General features: G+C 44.5%; 2 protein-coding genes across 2 annotated transcripts; both read left to right on the plus strand.

Annotated features, from left to right (window-relative positions):
- Nucleotides 1-1,532: 1,532 nt before the first annotated feature.
- On the plus strand, nt 1,533-5,614 carry LOC103632917 (LRR receptor-like serine/threonine-protein kinase). Its single transcript, XM_008654629.3, has 2 exons — nt 1,533-4,840; nt 4,929-5,614. Exons 1-2 carry the CDS (start codon nt 1,873-1,875, stop codon nt 5,375-5,377), a joined length of 3,417 nt encoding a protein of 1,138 aa, XP_008652851.1. The 5' UTR covers nt 1,533-1,872; the 3' UTR covers nt 5,378-5,614.
- Nucleotides 5,615-9,887: 4,273 nt separating this feature from the next.
- Nucleotides 9,888-12,988, plus strand: LOC100191829 (DUF2431 domain protein). The gene is made up of 3 exons (NM_001137253.1): nt 9,888-10,346; nt 10,972-11,170; nt 11,857-12,988. Exons 1-3 carry the CDS (start codon nt 9,956-9,958, stop codon nt 12,728-12,730), a joined length of 1,464 nt encoding a protein of 487 aa, NP_001130725.1. The 5' UTR covers nt 9,888-9,955; the 3' UTR covers nt 12,731-12,988.
- The last annotated feature ends 8,173 nt before the right edge of the window (nt 12,989-21,161 follow it).

Below are 21,161 nucleotides of genomic sequence, written 5' to 3' on the forward strand. Positions count from 1 at the left end.
AATTCGGAGCCCTCTTTAATTGAAATTCAAAATTTTCGAACTGGAGAGCCATTATCATCCCCAGTAAGATTCGGAGTCAACATTTCATCTCAATTGAATTAAAAAAAAGTGATGGACAATTGATCTAAAAAATATATAAACACAATGTAGGAACAACAATGAAATAATCCTATCCACCAAGCAAGTAGGCGGCACACATCCGTTTCTCTTTTCAAGGATTGTGCATTGCCATCCGGCCGTTCAAAAGCACTAAGTTTGGTCGATGTGGAAATGTTATTTTAGTTATCAAAATTAAAGGGATCTACCAGCCATGGTCGTGATGCTAAGCTAAAATTAGATCCATGGATGGATTTAACTATGAACGATAGGGTTGTTATCTTAGTATCTTATTCCTCATCGTCCCTTCCACTCAAAGACATGAACATGCTCTCCCTCTCTCTCTCTCTCTCTCTCTCTCTCTCTCTCTCTCTCTCTCTCTCTCTCTCTCTCTCTCTCTCTCTCTCTCTCTCTCTCTCTCTCTCTCTCTCTCCAAATTTTAAATTTTTATCACCGCTCATCCAATCTTTTTCAGTTACTTTTCCAGCGATCCGCCGCCTATTCACATGGGTAAGTTGCTGAAAGTTTTTCTATATCTTTGCACCGTGCTAACTTCTCTTACCGCCATGTGCACCCATAAGATTCCTCTCTTATTCCCACCGTCTTACCTCCTTTTGTTTAACCAGCAGGCCTCTCTCTCTCTCTCTGATGCCCGTGCATGATGAGTTCACGCTTCAAAGGAAGCAGTTAAGTTGCCAGTTCTAGTGTCATGGTGATGTCCTTTTTGCAGAGACATTGATCATGTGACTGAACATTCTGGGCTTCACACAGATTTACCCGTCACTGGGCTGCAGAAAGACTGATTTGAGATCACTCATGGATGCGCACAGATTGAGAAGTACATACAAACAGCAGGAACAGTATTTTGGTAATTATCAGCAGCAGGTCCTGAGAAGATTTAAGGTCACTGGGACCCTAAATGTTGCAGTTGCAGGAAATAGATGAATGCAGGTAATGGCAAAGCAAATGTGAACATTAAGACCTGAAATGTTGAATTAGCATCAAAAGATGCAGAAAAAAAATTTAAATTTACAGCTGTAGTAGACTTGCTGAGAAGGAGGATACCTGCAGAGCAGTAGTAACCTGTAAAGAGGTACCCACCATAAAGCAGCACTGTCACAGGCTCACAGCAGAGTAACCGTAAAGCAGCACTGTCACAGCAGGCCGTCAGAAAACGTTTTAGAAGGTTACATACGCCTAAAGCCAGGAGCAACAGCCACTGTCAACTCCTGTGCCAGCAGTACAAAGTCTCAGGGATTAAGAATAATTGACACTGCATACGAAACGCTCTTCCATGGAACACTGGATAAAAGCCCGATTACCGAGAGAATTAGCACTGGCCTTGTTTTCACAGAACACGAGGAAGAGATGTTTTCACCTCCAAAGAGAGCAGCAGCGATTAACAATTCAGGGGAGGGAGAGGGAGGCTGCAATGGCAGTAATAAGTACACCAACTGGCGATAAACATATGCAGAGATCATGACACCAACCACACCACCTTCCTCTCATCTTCCCCGTCACTAGCACTAGCGCATCCAGTATCCATTTTCCTGATTAAAAACCGATTCCAGTACGATTAGTTTAAGTGTCCAGGCCAAGATCCAATCAAGCCTGCTCTTTAGTAGCAGCAGCACACTGTCACACACAACACTGCAACAATCGTTCAAAAATCTGTTCTTTCGCTTGGTTTTTCTTTGGGGGGCCAAATTGTAGGCAATTGCTTGGTGCTCATTTGGATCCAGATCTCCTGCGCTTTCCCTGTAGTACAAACAATTCATGGGGTCTCCCCCTCTACAATCCCAATGCTTGCGAGAGGCGCCACCTCACAGAGCCAGCCATCCACCGCATTGCCGCCCCCCTCGCCTCTCCTCACGTCACCCGCCCGTCTCAGCCTCACCACCGAGGCGCGCGCTGCCAATGCCGCCACGGTCCCGCGCCGCGGCACCGAGGCTCGCGTTTCTCGTGCCGCTCGCCTTCGCCTTCGCCTTGCTGCTGGTGCCGCCGTGCCACTGCGTCAACGAGCAGGGCCAGGCGCTGCTGCGATGGAAGGACACCCTGCGGCCGGCGGGCGGCGCGCTGGCGTCGTGGCGCGCCGGGGACGCGAGTCCGTGCCGGTGGACCGGCGTGTCGTGCAACGCGCGCGGCGACGTCGTCGGGCTGAGCATCACCTCGGTCGATCTGCAGGGCCCTCTCCCGGCCAACCTGCAGCCGCTTGCAGCGTCGCTGAAGACGCTGGAGCTCTCTGGCACGAACCTCACCGGCGCGATACCCAAGGAGATCGGCGAGTACGGCGAGCTGACCACCCTCGACCTTAGCAAGAACCAGCTCACCGGCGCGGTCCCCGCCGAGCTGTGCCGGCTGGCCAAGCTTGAGTCGCTCGCGCTCAACTCCAACTCCCTGCGTGGAGCCATCCCGGACGACATCGGCAACCTCACCAGCCTGACGTATCTGACGCTCTACGACAATGAGCTCAGTGGGCCGATCCCGCCCAGCATCGGCAACCTGAAGAAGCTGCAGGTGCTCCGCGCCGGCGGGAACCAGGGGATGAAGGGTCCCCTGCCGCAGGAGATCGGCGGATGCACTGACCTCACCATGCTCGGGCTCGCGGAGACCGGCGTCTCAGGGAGCCTCCCGGAGACGATCGGGCAGCTCAAGAAGATCCAGACCATTGCCATCTACACCACTCTGCTCTCCGGCCGGATCCCGGAGTCCATCGGCAACTGCACCCAGCTCACCAGCCTGTACCTGTACCAGAATTCTCTCTCCGGGCCGATACCTCCGCAGCTCGGCTACCTCAAGAAGCTCCAGACTCTGCTTCTATGGCAGAACCAGCTCGTCGGCGCAATTCCCCCGGAACTCGGACAGTGCAAGGAGCTCACGCTCATTGACCTGTCGCTGAATTCGCTTACCGGGAGCATCCCGGCGAGTTTGGGCGGGCTACCTAATCTCCAGCAGCTGCAGCTGAGCACGAACCAGCTCACTGGCACCATACCGCCGGAGCTCTCCAACTGCACGTCGCTGACGGACATCGAGGTCGACAACAACTTGCTGTCCGGGGCGATCAGCATCGACTTCCCGAGACTGCGCAACCTCACCCTGTTCTACGCGTGGAAGAACCGGCTCACTGGCGGCGTGCCGACGAGCCTCGCCGAGGCCCCGAGCTTGCAGGCGGTTGACCTGTCATACAACAACCTCACCGGTCCCATCCCCAAGGCGCTGTTCGGGCTCCAGAACTTGACCAAGCTGCTGCTTCTCAACAACGAGCTGACCGGGCTCATACCGTCGGAGATCGGTAACTGCACCAACCTGTACAGACTCCGGCTCAACGGCAACAGGCTGTCCGGCGCGATTCCCGCCGAGATCGGCAACCTCAAGAACCTAAACTTCCTCGACATGAGTGAGAACCACCTCGTCGGCCCGGTGCCCGCGGCCATATCGGGGTGCGCCAGCCTCGAGTTCCTCGACCTGCACTCCAATGCTCTGTCCGGCGCATTGCCGGACACGTTGCCGCGCAGTCTCCAGCTCATTGACGTCTCCGACAACCAGCTCACCGGGCCGTTGAGCTCCAGCATCGGGTCATTGCCGGAGCTGACGAAGCTGTACATGGGAAACAACCGGCTGACCGGTGGCATCCCGCCCGAGCTCGGTTCGTGTGAGAAGCTCCAGCTGCTGGACCTCGGCGGCAACGCGTTCTCCGGTGGCATCCCGTCGGAGCTCGGGATGCTACCGTCATTGGAGATCTCGCTTAACCTCAGCTGCAACCGGCTTTCAGGGGAGATACCGTCGCAGTTCGCCGGCCTTGACAAGCTCGGCAGCCTCGACCTGTCGCACAACGAGCTCTCCGGGAGCCTTGAGCCGCTCGCGGCGCTGCAGAACCTCGTCACGTTGAACATATCCTACAATACCTTCTCTGGGGAGCTCCCGAACACTCCCTTCTTCCAGAAGCTGCCCCTCAGCGACCTAGCCGGCAACCGCCATCTCGTCGTCAGCGACGGCTCCGACGAGTCCTCCCGGCGTGGCGTCATCTCGTCATTCAAGATAGCCATATCCATCCTCGCCGCAGCCAGCGCGCTGCTCCTGGTTGCCGCCGCCTATATGCTCGCCCGCACGCACCGCCGCGGCGGCGGCCGCATCATCCACGGCGAGGGCTCGTGGGAGGTGACACTGTACCAGAAGCTCGACATCACCATGGACGACGTGCTCCGAGGGCTGACGTCCGCGAACATGATCGGCACCGGCAGCTCAGGGGCCGTGTACAAGGTGGACACCCCCAACGGCTACACCCTCGCCGTGAAGAAGATGTGGTCGTCGGACGAGGTGACGTCGGCGGCGTTCCGCAGCGAGATCGCGGCGCTGGGCTCCATCCGCCACCGCAACATCGTGCGCCTCCTCGGGTGGGCCGCGAACGGCGGCACGAGGCTGCTCTTCTACAGCTACCTCCCCAACGGCAGCCTGAGCGGCCTCCTGCACGGCGGCCGCGCCGCCAAGGGCTCGCCCGCGGACGAGTGGGGCGCGCGCTACGAGATCGCGCTCGGCGTCGCCCACGCCGTGGCGTACCTGCACCACGACTGCGTGCCGGCCATCCTGCACGGCGACGTCAAGTCCATGAACGTGCTGCTCGGCGCGTCCTACGAGCCGTACCTCGCTGACTTCGGCCTCGCCCGCGTCCTGGCCGCCGCGAGCTCCATGCTCGACACCGGCAAGCAGCCCCGCATCGCCGGCTCGTACGGCTACATGGCACCAGGTCAAGATTTCGCAGCGCTCACGATCACGAACATTTCCGTTCGATTTTTTTCCTGACAGATCTCTTTTTTTTTTGCGTAAATAAGCAGAGTACGCGTCGATGCAGCGGATCAGCGAGAAGAGCGACGTGTACAGCTTCGGCGTCGTGTTGCTGGAGATCTTGACGGGGCGGCACCCGCTGGACCCGACGCTGTCCGGCGGCGCGCACCTGGTGCAGTGGCTGCGCGAGCACGTGCAGGCGAAGCGTGACGCGTCCGAGCTACTGGACGCGCGGCTCCGGGCCAGGGCGGGCGAGGCGGACGTGCACGAGATGCGGCAGGTGCTGTCCGTGGCCACGCTGTGCGTGTCGCGCCGCGCGGACGACCGGCCCGCCATGAAGGACGTGGTGGCGCTGCTCAAGGAGATCCGGCGCCCCGCGGCGGTGGACGACGCGAAGCAGCGGCCACCCACGGCCGCCGCGCCGGTGTCGCCGGTGAGCGCGCACTCGAGGGGCCAATCGTCGAGCTGCTCCTTCGCCGTGTCGGAGTACTCTGCCTGACGGGACGCGAATTTTTGCGAGTGTAGTGAACCTAGTAAATTACTACTAACATCTTAGCGAGCCGTAAACAGTGTTGATTAGCCAAAGATGTACTACTGGTAATGTTGTACTTAGGTGTAATCTGCCATTGTACATTACTCTCGAGAATGTCGGTTTTTGTAGCAGCCTTTTGGCCTAACACATCTGCCAAATCTCAACCTGTGTGTTGATATGAATGTATGATCAGCAATGCGCATCTCGGTACTGTCTGAAATGCGTGACATGCACGTTCTACAGGGAAAAAAGGATCGGTACCATGAGTAGTGATACGCATGCGAGTGATCGCAACGTTTCCAACCTGTTTTGGTGTAGTACACGCCTCCCGGCATAGAGAAACGCCTGTCAAGTCATGTCTTGTAATTGTAACTCGTAGTATCCTGGCCATTGAAACGATTTAAATTGAATTTGATTGATATGACATTTTTTTACTTTCCTCTTTTTTTATAAAAAAATAGTGTTGAGATTTGTGGTGCCTCCACTTACCCGTCACTCAGGCACTGTAGCTGTCTGCCAAGAGCAGACACAGAATGAATAGGAATGAGGGTACAATTTCAATAACGAGCATCAAAATTACAACAACAATCATCAAAATGTTAGATCAAGAACATCTAAGTTAAGATTTAATGGTAAGAATCTAGGTTATACTCTTTACAACAAAGAAATGAACGGAGGTACGCATGTGCCCTCACTCGCTAATACGTAGGTCCGTCCATGTCTCCAACAGTTAAATCCCTTCTCTTACCCACGTTAACTCCCCTTGTCACCGTGCGAGCAACAAAGTTGTCTGCATCATCCTCGAGCCATCATCGTTAGGCTATTACTAATAACTTCTGTCTTTATCGCTCTCTATCATGTCACATAATTTCTTCCATATTCTAGTGGTTCGCTGATATATCTTCTTATTATGACTACTTTTATCTTCTTGCTAAATAGAGAATTACTCCTCCCTAGTAACATAGTTCTCATCTTGAATATCATTTTCACTAATTTTCCCGTACCGACGTTCGAACAAGCAAGCCTTAGTCCTTAGATGTAAACGTACAAGTGGGTCTCTTGGATCAATAGAGAACCTCTAAAAGTTGCAGCTCAAACAAATAGACCCTAACTCCACAATGGAATTTCTCATACCATATTACAATCCCGTAAAGTCCAATCGACTCTAATGTTATTAGAGAGGAAAAAACATATATGTGCAAATAATTTAAACTATTACTCGCTTTGTGCAGAGTTGATCCTCATTCAGCAGAGCCTGATCTTGATCTAAAATCCAAATTTGATGGCCTCATCACTTATCTATTGTCTTTTTACAACTACAAAAATTATAACGCGTTTGGCCAAGTTTGCCGTGTGCATTGACCAAAGCCTACATGCATGGGGCGTTGGGTGCAACACAGATAAAAAAGGCTCTCAATTGCATACGTGGGAAAGCTTAGATTAGATCTAGATATGATAATAGGCCCCGATCCCCGATTCCCTGCGGGGAATTTCTCTATTAGGGGACGAAGATGGAGAAGTTTCTTTCCCCACGGGGATGTAAACGGGGAAAATTCTTCCTTCGACGGATAAATAGGGACAGGAACTTGAAAGCATTCCACATCCCCGTTCCCCGCGGTAACCCGTTAGACTTTCATGTGATATTGTTTTCGTGTACTAGTTAATGATAAAAATAAATAATTATCATGTAAAAAGATCATTCATTGTTAAATGTGTTTATTTTGATGTACACATAATGATTTTTGTACATATGATAATATGTATCAGTGATAATGTTTTATATTAATAACAAAATACATATGTTCTAATTACAATTTAATCGGGGAAGGGATCCTCATCGAGGATTTATTCCCACAGGGAATGGGGATGAGGAAGAAATGTCTCCCGCGAGCATTCGTGAGGATCCCGCGGGAAATTTTTCTTCGCCGGGATAGAGATTGAGAGTTATTCCTCGACGGGGAATTCCACGTTGCCATCTCTAATTAGATCGGCCGTGGCCCAAGCTGACCTTAGCCGGACTAATAACTTGTGCACCAAAGCAAACAACTAAAAGTCTAAAACACACTAGCTGTCTCCCGAGCTCTGCATGCACCGATGCAGTTATGTTCTATACTCGTACATTCCTTATCCACGTCGGTGTCGGTGCGACCTTTCACGATTAATTCCACTCGTTGCCTGCCAATGATTGGGCGGTCGCACTCATCAGGCATTCGGGCTGGTGTGGGTCGTTACTGTCCAGGTGCCACCCTTTTGGAATGATTCCCTCACCTGATGATTGATGGCGAGCTTCTTATCCGCCGCGGTTAGCACGTCCGTCTCGTCGGCACGAGACGGGGACGTGGTCGTCTCGCCAGTTAATGATACGTTACCAGTGTGGCAGTGTCCATGTCCTCGCTGGCGCGCTTCATGCTGTCTGCAGCCCCCCTTGCCACCGTCGCCGGCGGCTCGCCGCTCTTGCGTGGTCGGGGACCCGGGTGCAGCGAGCCCCGATGGGCCATCCGTGCATGTCCCGAGTCCACTCGTGTATCTCCAGGTGAATCAAGGCCCACGAAGTACTTGACCGAGTTGTTAGGCCCATGCAATGCGTGTACACACGTGACACGTCATATGCTAGTTGGAATTACCGCAGGCAAAATGCCTGCATTTTCCGGTACCACCACCCTGCGTTCACAATTTTGCATATTCATACGACACGAATGTATTGCGCTAGCACATAACCAGAGTGGGCAGGCCAACTGAGGACTCCGTGGCCTTGACAGTTTCACTTCAGCTCCGAAAGAAACCCCCGACTGCTAGTATCGCTAGTTCATGGACCTCACGGGTGTTGACCATCCATGCACGTACCTGTTTCAGCAGGACGATACCATGGAACAGATTCGTGGACGAAAAAGAACTCTGTGAAAACATTGTGGCACGGTAGGCATGTGAAATGGAACGTAAGGCTGAGGCATTTCTGGAACGAGTACAGGTGGAGCTGGACTAAAAGGACTGAAACCGATCGGATGACTGTTGAAATGGGCGTTGCTGGCTTACTGATGTCCTCACCCACTGTATCGGTGTATCCCGACGGACCAAGCTTGCGCTGCACCCTTCTCGTATTCTTGAACTTGAACGTGCCAAACTTGCCTAGCAGAAAAGTCTGGTCACACTGTAGCCAGGACAATCCTGGAGGCGGAAGGCCGGAAGCCAAAGTTGCTGCCAACCATAAATGCGAACGCTCTGAGGCAAGCTGTTCAAGTTTCCATTTTCAGTATGGGTTGTCTTGTCGCTGATATGAACTATCCCTTCACGTCGCAGCAGGAGACTTGTCACTTGTCTGTCAAGTTATAATGTTCGTATTTCGTGTCCTAGGTTTATATGAATACTAAATATAGTATAATTATAAAATTAATTATATAAACGAAACTAAACGACAACATGATTTTATTAAGAATAACTAATATATAATTAGCAAATGTTCACTATAACATCACATGATCAAATCGTGTACTAATTAGATTTAATAGATGGTGTAATTAGTTTTATTATTAAACTACATTTAATACTTCTACTAAGTATTTAAGCATCCGATATGATAGACACTAAATTTAGTCCCTCGTATCCAAATGTTCCTATAATATAGCAGAAAAAGTTCATGTAATTACTCTAAGTGTTCAACAACTCTATTGACATTTAGAACTAGCTCATATTTAACCTTTTTGCTCATCCTTTGAAAATTGATAGTTCATTTTTATCGATAGGGCATGAATACTACATAAATCCAATCATTCCGCATTTTCGTGATCTAGCCTACATTTGGACATGTCCAACACAGCCTTCATATGTCCTAGATTTGTTAGTCTCTTTAAGTGGGTTGTAATGATATTTGGGTTGAAGAATGCATGTGCTACTTATCAATGTGCTATAAATTTGATTTTTCATGTTTTGATTGGTGTAATCATAAAAGTCTATATTGATGATATCATGATAAAAAAATTGATTTCTCATGAATCTAATTTGGTCGATTTGTGTCTTTAATTTCTTTTGAGGAGAATGCACCGTCATGGTTTGACGATTAATCCACTCAAATGTACTTTTGAAGTATCGCATTGATATGCATGTGTCTAAAGAGAGCACACCTTATATTACCTTATATTATGGAAAAACAGTTACATTTTATATTATAGGAGGAAGAGAGTATGGGAGAATACCTGGATCAAATCGAAGAATGCAAGTCTTGGCATGGTACGCTGTACGCATTTTTTAAATGAAAGAACGAAGAGGTAGGTTCATAATGTACCACACTCGCATCCGGATTTAGGGCTTTTTCGATTAAATGGTTATTTCCTGAATTCCTATAAAACTTCTTTATTATTTGTGTAAAATTCTTTCCAAAGTAGCACTTATAGATGTTTTATCGTGTTCCCTACTAGCCCGTCGTATACAAAAAGCGTGCAAGTGCAAAACTGCAAATGCGGGCGACCAGGCAACGAAGACACTCGGGAGTCGGGTCTCGGGGTTCCAGTTCGACGACGACCCTTGAGTACTACTTGACTCGAGTCCACAATGCTTCGCCTCCAGGGACGGCGCACGAGCGCGCGGATGGCTAACGACGTGGGGGTGTCCACGCCGGATGTAGGGCACGAAGCGGCGGCGCTGAGCGGCGGGACGGGGGATGAGGAGCCATTGGTGTCCACCGGGACGGAGGAGCCGCCGGCAACGGAGGATGGGGTGCCGGCGGAAATCGAGGAAGAGGGGAAGGGACCGGCGGCGCCATTGGAGGGGTCACCGGCGGTGATCACCGTGGAAGGAGAGGAGGAGGTGAAGTGGCTGGGGCATTACTCCTCTGCGCAGACCATTCTCATCGTCGGCGACGGAGACTTCTCCTTCTCTCTGGCGCTGGCCACCGCATTCGACTCCGGTGCCAACCTCGTCGCGACGTCCCTCGACACCTATGGTTTGTCTGCTGCGATCGCTTCTGTTTTCTTTTGCGGCGGATAAGGTAAAATGTGCCTTCGCTATCGCGTACGAGATATCATACGACTGGCACTAGCAGTTAATGGCTGACCCCATTGTTGGCCTTTTTTCGCCTTTGGTATGAGAATGAATGGAACCATGAACGGATGGATGCAACGCATTCGAGAATATGATCCGCTAGATTTCATGATTTTGATAGGATCTAGCTTTGCTGTTTGTTAAATGAGGATTCTAACATTTCGATTTCGTTACCACGTTTTAAGCAAACTATTTGTGTCACATATGAAAAAAAATGATAGAGGGATTCAAGAAGCTGGTTACCACTTACCAGTTAGATGAAAAACAAACTCGAATGAACCTGCGAGAACATTTTCCTGGTTTAACTGTACACAATCACCACAGTTTCCCTTTACACCAAATTTTCAGTATTCAATAGTTCTCGTTTGTATTTCTTTCATCCTAACTTTGTCTTTGGGTCCATATGCGTTGTTGATGCTATATTTACCTTTGCAAGCTCAAAAGCATACAGTGGTTTTTGTTGTCTTGTTCATTGCTCTGCTTATCTACATTTTCCTGCATTTCTTGTGGGAAATCCTCATCTGCAGAGGTCCTGAAGCGTAAGTACAGCAAAGCGGAGGCAAATATAGTGATTCTGAAAAGATTGGGCGCCACGGTTTTGCATGGTGTTGATGCGAAACGAATGAGGTTTCACACTGACTTGAAGAACAGACGGTTTGATCGTATTGTCTTTAATTTTCCTCATGGTGGATTCAAAGGAAAAGAGAATGACTTGCGTATGATCAAGTATGTTCACTATCTCACCATGTTATTTTGGCAGTTAACGCTAATTAAATTCTGTATTTAAATTGTCGTTCATGGTCTTCATATGGATCAGTTCACATTTGTCTTACTGAGCTCTTGTGATTGAACATTTGCAGACAAAGGGTTATCTCTTCTGTACTTATAACCTACGCAGAAATGGCGTTGGTAGAATCTCAGTGAAAATTTGAAAATTTCTCCTTTTTTCATTCTAAACAGTATACATCACTGCTAAACTTGTTTCTCAAAATGAACTATATCTCTTTGTAAGTACATTAAGAATAAGTAGCATCTATGTTACCTCATTAATTAGTTAAGAGCTTTTACATGTTTCAATGGTCCATTGGCTAGAGTATGTTTTGTTTTAGGTCCTATGACGGTTCGGTCAAAAAATTCAATACTACAGCCTTGATGGAAGGACTAAGATCACTATTTTGTTGCCTTTTGTGGATATAACTTTATTTCAAGCACTTGTATTTCGGTCTAAGCTTTTTTCTGGACATATAAGAAATAAAGATGGTTCAACTTTGCATGTCAGTGGTCGTAAAATAGTAGCTGATGTTTCTTAGTGTAGCTAAACAATATGGACCCAATCCGAATCTACAACACTGTTTATTTACGGCCTGTTTTTCGTAGTTAAATTATTATTAACCAAATGCTGCGACTTTCAGCTTGCACAAGGAGTTGGTGTGGGTTTTTTTCCGCAATGCACGCCACCTTGTTCGGCAACTTGGTGAAGTCCATGTTACCCACAAGTCTGGGGAACCATACGACAGCTGGGATCTTGAGCACCTGGCCTCTGAGTCTTCTTTTGCTATGTTTGACAAAGTTCCTTTTCGAAGGGAAGACTATCCAGGTTATAATCAAAAGAGAGGAGATGGTAAGAGGTGCGACAAACCTTTTGATCTTGGTGCATGTTGCACATTCAAGTTCCAAATCAGAAACTTGAAGAAGCAGAAGCAAATGAATAGGAGGTCTCGTTTAATCCCAAACCTTGTAGGCAGCAACTTTCATCCAGGCCATTCGGTAACTGACAGGGGGGTATTTCATCCAGTTGCACCTGTTGAAGCAAGGTCTTGGCACCATTTTTCTCCGCCAGCTCACACAGAGAGCATGCTGATGTCTCCACAGCCTTACACAGTTAATCAATGGCAACGGTCAGGTTTTCCACTGAACTCTGATGGCATTGTGGCTGGACCTTATTTGCATAAACAGGAGAGTTGCCACCCGGTGGTGAGCATGCCAGGCCCATGGCTGAATGATTTGCCCGCTCAAGGTGGCATTCCTCCACCTCTACCAATGAGCAGAATCCCATCTCCTGATCTCCTTGCACCTCGGGAGCAGCCTTGGTATCAGCAGAGAACTATTCTTGATCACCCAGGAGTCGATGACTACTTCTTTGCCCGGGAACACCAAATGAGTCTACAGAGGGAGTATGAAATGAAGAGGCAAGTCATTCCATTGGAACATCGCCGTAGGGACAGGGAGTCTGTTGAGAAGCTAGAGTGGCTGCACAGGATGATCGCATTGTATGGTAGGAAGTGAAGGATCTTTGGGAGGTGCCAGTATGAAGGAGCTGGGCCTACCAGTTTCAGGCTTCTATAGGACTACAGGTAAAGGTCATTTTGTATGGCATGCACTGACCACGGCAATGCGATGAGTTGCTAACTTGCTATTTTGCTGTTAATACTGTCTGTACGCTATACTCCTAGGCAGTTAAGCATGCCTGCTTTTGAAGTGGAGCTGTCCGAAGAGAGTTCCTGATTAGTTGCTCATTCTGCAATAGAGTATGGCTTACATTTTCGTGGGGTGCATTATTGGTCACACAAAGATCATGAATGGTAGAGAAATGAAGCTGCGTTATATGCTTAGCCAATTAGCTTATATACTCCATACGTTACAAATTATGGTTTACTTTAGTTTTGCCCTAAGTTACACTTTCCTAACTTTAGAAGGTACATGCGACTAGCGCCATTGCCCATTAGTGGTAGGGCGCAGATTGCGGCATTGTCCAGGTGGTTGGGATGGCAACCATCGATCACGATTGATACTGGGATTGCCTCGGTCTTTTACTTCCATGAATAGATGCATGTATTTCCTTTATATAGAGATAACAATCAATAGAGAATATGTAGCCTTTGGCAGCTCCAAATACCATCGTGTACAGTGTGTTCGTGTGAATTTTGCCTCCCTCCGATCGGTGTTCTAACAACCCAGCAACTCGCTTACCAGCCGACCAGCCGCCACACCACATTTGCATACCTCTGAGCCCCTTCCGTCGAGCACCGAGACCCCTGTCCCAGCCTACCTGGGCTCCAGCCATTCGACCGTCACCCGCCCTAGCATCAATGCCTCGCCCGCTGGGTCGTCGCTCGCATCGCTCTCTTGCCTGGCGACACCTTTTTTAGTGCAGATTGCAGAGGACATGTCGCCTTGGCTGTAGAATAATCGAGTAAGCGATAGAAGCCACTCGTATGGAGAGGTAGTAGGAAGAAATCATGAAACATTTTTCACCGTCAGAATTAGATCGAGCGACCAAGAAAAAAGAAGACATGGCATTGCGAGGTATCAGCTTTGCTTTCTCCTTTAATATATAGAAATATAAATTGGTGAGTTCTATATTGATGTACTACCAAATTTTAGAAATATATTTCTCTTTTTCAGTACAATTATTGTTGGATGTAAAGAAAACATTGAGAAATCTTTATATGCGACACAATTTTTTTTCACAGATTTATTGGGTTCAATTGTGCTCTACATTTCAAAGCTGAGCTGTGATGATTGGTTGCTAAACAAAGTAGGTTGAGATCTTATAAACAGTTATAATTAAATTCTTTGCTATGTGATATATAAAAGTCGTAGCAACGTACGAGCACTTAACTAGTGGACAATAACGCTTATGTAGACATTTGTTTTGCAGCCCTCGCCTTTATAAATCATAAATGGATCTGGAGGAAAATAACACTTCGTGTACACCATTTGGAGACCTGATAAACACCACCAATGAAGGTAACCATTTATCTATATGGATCTATGTAGTATAGTTTGGGAAATTTCTATCTTGCTTCTAGAAATTTCAAACTAGTAGAGTTGATTTGGTGACAAGGGGATCCCGGGAGGATTGGAGGGGATTGAGGGGGAAATAAACTAATTTCCCCCTCAATCCCCTCCATTCCTCCAGGGATCCCGGGTCACCAAATCAGCCCGTAGGGATTTATGGGACACATGTTTTAATGTTTCAACAAGAGGCAGCATATGCTGAAGCAGGTATCATTGGGTTCCTTTGAATGATGATGATATACGTTGATTAATGAGTGTGATCGATAATGTTGGTTTCCAAATAAATCACACAGGTTTGGTTTCAAATATGTTTTTATTATGATCCGTGCCATAACATAGCTTTGTCTCAGCACAATAGAAACTTTGCAATCAGTCTCTCTTTAGTCTATCAAAACATTATTTTTTCAACAATGCAGGTTTTTATCTTGCGAGGATGGAATCTCAAGAGAAAAATAATGTACATTTTATCCTCTAAAATGATAATACACTATCATTAGATGAATATCTACTTGTATGTTTGTATCATAACAAACCAAAAGAATCGGTGACAACTACAATAGTTCTAAAATGATAATACACTATCATGGTACTGTATGGATTAATTTGTACTTTTTATTGAAAGTCTTTCCGTTTTTTCTCACGACTCTTTTGTTCCTAGATTATATTTGCACGCAAGGTGATCTTGCCCTCATCAATTTTATTAAAGAAATCCCTTGTGAACAAATGATAGAAGTCGTGCTTTTTGATGATGCCTTTGTAGAAAGGAAGTGGATGGAATGTCTATTTCAACCAGACACATATCTAGGTGATGAAGTAATTGATGCTTAGTTTTTCATTCGGTGACCCTGGTATGTATAAAATTTTTACTTACACTGGTATTTGTCAACAACTTATACAGTTTCAGGTGATAGACTGTTACATAAATTTAATAAAAGCTCAAGAGCATCTAATGTGTCGATCCGGAGGTCTGTCTACATAGAAAATGCTTTTCAGTTCAACTTTCTAAAGTGAGACGGTGATGTTAAAACTAAAACAGATAAACTATATCCAATTAAAGACATGACCCAAATATCTTATGTTGAACAAAGAGTTTACTTTACCAAGAACATGATAGAGTAAATATGAGTTTGCAATCTAAACTGTTAGTGTTTACGTGTATTTGTTGTTATGCAATATTTATAATTGAAATGTATGTGTTTATTCCGATAAACATGACGAACGCACTGATATCTTGTCGTGATTAATGTAAGAAATATGGAGATACAAGTGCTCGATTCACTTAGTACTTAATTCGATCGCAAAAACATCACTCACTCTATGAGTGTGGACAAACTAAACAATTATGAATCCCTTATTAACTAATACCAACCTCTCATTCTATGTTTTACAATATACAAAGATTAAGAGACTATAAAGACAAATTGATATGATATTTCAGTGTAAAAAGTTAAAAACATTACAGGTAGCTAGACCCACAAGTTGCTTCTTGGTCGCTAAGAGAAATAGAAATGGAATATGTAAAGCATACATATGGGTACGTCCTAAAATTTTCTAAACATATTTTTTGATTGGTATTAATCTAGTCATTTTTACTAATGTATAATGTAGCTTTTTAGGTGGCCTATTGCTTACTCATTATACATGAACAACTACATTATACATTAATAAAATCGCCAAGATTAATGTTAATGAAGAAATTGGTTAAGAAGATTTTATGGTGTACTCATTTGCCTACTTTACATATATCATTTTTATTTCTCTCAGCGGCCAAGAATCAACTTAGAGGTCTAGCCACCTATGATCTTTTAACTCCTTACACTGAGATACCATATCAATTTGTCTTTACAGTCATTTAATCTTTATATATTGTAAAACATAGAATCAGAGGTTGATATTAGTTAATAAGGGATTCATAATTGTTTAGTTTGTCCACACTCATGGAGTGAGTGAGGTTTTTGCGATCGAATGAAGTACTAAATGAATCGAGCACTTGTATCTCCATATTTCTTACATTAATCACGACAAGATACCAGTGCGTTCGTCAGATGTTTATCAGAATAAACACATACATTTCAATTATAAATATCGCATAAAAACAAATACACGTAAACACTAACAGTTTAGATTGCAAACTCATATTTACTCTATCATGTTCTTGGTAAGTAAAACTCTTTGTTCAGCATTAGATATTTGGGTCATGTCTTTAATTGGATATAGTTTATCTGTTTTAGTTTTAACATCACCATCTCGCTTTAGAAAGTTGAACTGAAAATCATTTTCTATGTAGACACGACCTCCAGATCGACACATTAGATGCTCTTGAGCTTTTATTAAATTTATGTAAGAGTCTATCACCTACAAGTGTGTAAGTTATGATAAAAAATACCAGGTTGAGTAAAAATTTATACATACCAGGATCACCAAATTGAAAAACTAAGCATGGATCATCTAATCACGTAAATATGTGTGAGATGAAATAGGCATTCCATTCACTTCCTTTCTACAAAGGCATCATCAATAAACACGATTTCTATCCTTATTTCACAGTGGATTTCTTTAATAAAATCGATGAGGATAAGACTACCATGCGTGCAAATATAATATAGGAACAAAACAGTTCTAAGATAAAATCAAAATTGCTTACAATAAAAAATATAAATTGATCCATACAGTACAATGAAAGTTATAATACCTTTTGAAACTATTGCAGTTGCCACCGATATTTTTTGTTTGTTATGAGACAAGCATACAAATAGAGACCCATCTGCTGATAGTGTATTATCCCTTTGGAGGATATAAAGTTCTTTATTTTTCTCTTGAGATTTCATCCTTGCGAGACAAGAACCTAAATTCATAAGGTGGAATATAGGTCCGTGCATGTGCTTCACCACGTTAGTGGAAAAAACAAATGACGGTTTGATAGGGTAAAGAGAAACTGATTGCAAAGTTTTTGTTGTGCTGAGACAAAGCTAAGTTGTGGCGCAGATCATAATAGCGACTTGTTTGAAATCAAAACTATATGATTTATTTGAAAGCCAACATCATAGTTCAGACTGATTAATCAATTTAAACCTCAATTTAAATAAAACAACATACTGCCTAAAATGGGACAATGTAGAAGAATGAACACACTTGAACAATAGGTACCAAGATTATTTTCTCCACGAATGACAAATTATTTTTCTTTAATTTTTTAAGATTTCAACTTAGGGTAGTCGAGGAAGTTTTTTTTTGACATGTAATACAACAGCAATATCAATAATTTTCTACACACCAATACACCAAGGAAAAACATAGCGTCTTAGCATAGCAAATAGCAAAAAACGGTTAATCTTTTATTAAATTGAAGAGGACTGCAATGCACCTTAAATGAAGTGGCAGGGGCGCAGGGCCACTGGCCGCTTGCCGCAGCCCGTACGGGGGCCGGGGGGCAGCCGGGCAGGCCGGCAATGGCGGCTGTCGGCTGGGCGCACTAGCGTCTGGCGGTCAGGCCCAAGCGTGAGCAAGCCGGGGCGTCGGGCGACCGGGCACGGTGGCGTCGCCTACCTAGGTGCGCGATTAATCTGAGCAAAGGTGTGGGAGGAGGGACTAGAGGCACGCACGGGCAGTGGCCAATGCTGAAGGCGTGGGAAGAGGAAGAGCAGGCAGAAGTGAGAGATCGGCGTTGGCGTGGCTCCATTAATTTATAGCCGGTGGATTTCCACCTTCCATCAATTGAGAATTTTTGAAGGAAAGAGAATGGCACATTTGAGGAAACATGGTAGAGGAAAATCGAGGAAGGGATCGCACAATTGAGGAGAAGGGAACCCAATGATACCTCTTCCTCTTCTGGAATTGCTGGATCCGTTGATAATCAATCTAATGAGAGAATGCATATACGAAAGAAAGTATGCATACGATTGATGGAAGGTATACTCCACCTCGCCTCTAAAATAACGCACATGAAGATTGCATGCAACAGAACGTCAATCGTGCATACAACAGACCCTGAATATATTACATGGCATCAAGTAAACAAACCTATTGCATCAATTAAACAGAATATTCCTAATTAAGGAATATAATCAATTAATCATGCATGAAACAGACCCTACCGAAAGGAAACACATAATACAAAAAAGGAAACACATTAAGTCAGGCAAGGGAATCAGTTAGGCACGATTTTCTGAATATATTACACGGCATCAAGTATTTTACACGACATCAAGTATATTACACGACAAGGGAATCAGTCATGTAAGGGGAAAAAAGAAACAAAATATATTACACACGATGTGCGTTATTGTGTCCGCCAAGCAGGTGTTCTCTTCTCCTCTCTTCTTTGGGCCGCACACCAGAATAAATCCTGCCTTCTTTCCATCCCTGGAAAACACGCCCGCTATTCACGTTCCAGCTGTTTAAAACAAGCAATTTTTCAAACATAAAATTGGATGCAGTGTAACAGAGCAGTAGCAAAAGGCTGGAACTGGAAGCACGCCCACATCAAGTATATTCCTTTTTCCTAGAAGGATGGAAGCATCCACACACACACCCGTTCAGCCATCCATCCCCAGGAAGAAAGATTTGGTTTTGACGGAAGATTGCATGATCACATAAGGTAATAATGGCGAAAAAATAAATAAAAAACCAATCAGCGAAAGATCGAGCCACCTTGTGATCAGTGGAAAACAAGAATTAAACAGCATGAAGGCTTTACTAACTATTTTCAATTGTTTTTAGAGGCGCAAATTACTGACCACTGCCAACACAAGGTTAACTTGTCCCTTATGGTTCGGATTAATGATGATTAATTGTCAATGGGTAACACTTTGGGATCCTATTGTATGTGTTTGAGGAGACAACATGTTATATGTTGTTTGTATTTTGTGAAACCGGTTTATATGGCATCCTATCTCATATAATTCTGTGAAACCAGTTTATATTATGAAAATCAGTTGTTGGCAAACCAATTAGTACTGTGTATGAGACATACACATTACCAGAGAACAAATTGTTGTCAACCGGACTTTGAACACCCACAGTCCTGTGTTGAAATTGAACACTGGACTCTGAGGACTGTCAGAACAGACTAAAACTTTAGCTTCAAATTATTCAAAGGCTTCGGTCTTGCAACTAAAATGATTTTGTTTGTATTGGTTCTCCGTTCTCCCTAAAGAAAATCTGACAGGGACAATGGACTGGTTTAGTTAAGTTTTAACATACAGTCCTCTGTCTACATCCATGATTTAGTTTAGTTTCAGTTTTCACACACAGTCATCTGTCTATTGTCTACATATTTCAGTTTGCACACATTTTATACACAGAAATCTATTTAGCTCACACAGAAACCTATCTGTTGTTGTCGCACAGTTTTACACGGTTTACACAGTTCTCAAGCACACCAAAGTTCACATACATTTTCCATAGTAGGTTCACAGACTGTTCAAACAAACAGGTACCCAAAATATCGGTGCCTGATGTGTTCTTTTCTTCTTTACAACTTACATTTGAGAAGCAACAACTTCACTCCCTTTTTAAATTATTGTGACTATGTTTATTTGTTACATAATTATTAAAGTATCTACGATAACAAGTTGAAACACGTCTCAATTTGGTATCATTGTTGCCAAATAAGCCCATCTCCTCTCTATAAATTTGTTGATTAAACAAGTCCTTGGATTTTGAATCAATGAGGGTCGAATGGTAAATAATTTATAAGAACATGATTATTTTATATTATATCATTTCAATTTTTAGCTATGTTAAGTGTAGTGTGATGATCTGAGTTGAAATAAACGGTGTTGTGGTTCGAGCTTTCCAAGCATCATATTGTTACAATATATAATGGGTAAGCATGAAAATTGAGTACATGTTGAAAGATTTTAGGTACAAGAGAAAATATTGTGTATCTTGTTACGACACAACATATAGTTCCAATAATTATGCTCTTTTTATCATTAACTTACACCCATCGTAGGACATTTTTTTAAAGAGGTCAGTCCGTATTCCCAAGACGATTATATTCCACCTATAAATAAAGCCTTGGTTGTTTGAATAAAACCTAACAAATTTTTAATGTTTTTAAAAAGAATGTCGTCATGAATCAACATGACCTGGAATCCATTAGTACGGCCTCTATCTAGCCTTCCACCGTCATGCTCTAATGGTGCCAAATGAATAACTATGACAATAACGTCTGAGCCATTAACATATGATTAGTTAAATTTAAATAATTTATAGGGTTTAGTCGGTACAAGTATAAACCATATAGAAGGAAGGGTCGTTACCTACAAACATCTTATTAGGTTGTTGGACCACCTCAAGATATGGAGGGAATTGAATTAGCATGTTGAATGGCTGCACAATAGTATGTGTTGTCAATACCAATTCTATACTATGCCAGAAATTCCGAAATTGAAACTCCCCCAGTTTGGAAAAAACACCACTCCATGCAATGTATATGTGCATACTTGTACGAGTAAGGCGTCGAACCGTTGAACATTTTCGTGGTATGAAATTGCTTTGATTTTGGATCCCTAGATATTTTAGAATGCAGATCATATGAGTTAGAGAATTACATGACTATATTGACTTTATTTTAATGTTTGATGAAGTGGCTCACAATGATGTCCTGTAGAATGAAGTGTTGGCTACCACAATGTCTAGGGAACTTAAAAACTATCCTTGCAATGTCACTCTTTATTTGTGGTAAGCCAATGACATCTTCAACAACATTGTAAGGAAAATGGACCATGGGCCATTTGGCTCAATAGGTTTTGGTGTTTGATGATCAACATAACATGTGGACTAATGTGTTTGCTAGTGTTTATGTTTGTAGTTCACACGATGCGAAGAGGATTGGACTAAGGCACTGAGGATGCAACACCTCAAATGAAGACATAAAAAGAGCTTAGAAGTCTAAGACTCATGAACAAAA

This window comes from Zea mays, chromosome 7 (genome assembly GCF_902167145.1).
Source record: "Zea mays cultivar B73 chromosome 7, Zm-B73-REFERENCE-NAM-5.0, whole genome shotgun sequence".
NCBI classification, from domain to species: Eukaryota; Viridiplantae; Streptophyta; class Magnoliopsida; order Poales; family Poaceae; genus Zea; species Zea mays.

Coding starts and splice junctions, on each gene's coding strand:
- LOC103632917 (XM_008654629.3), top strand. CDS start 1,873: ATGGGGTCTCCCCCTCTACAATCCCAATGCTTGCGAGAGGCGCCACCT. Junction 4,841..4,928: donor GTACGGCTACATGGCACCAG/GTCAAGATTTCG, acceptor GTAAATAAGCAG/AGTACGCGTCGATGCAGCGG.
- LOC100191829 (NM_001137253.1), top strand. CDS start 9,956: ATGCTTCGCCTCCAGGGACGGCGCACGAGCGCGCGGATGGCTAACGAC. Junction 10,347..10,971: donor GACGTCCCTCGACACCTATG/GTTTGTCTGCTG, acceptor CCTCATCTGCAG/AGGTCCTGAAGCGTAAGTAC. Junction 11,171..11,856: donor AATGACTTGCGTATGATCAA/GTATGTTCACTA, acceptor TGCGACTTTCAG/CTTGCACAAGGAGTTGGTGT.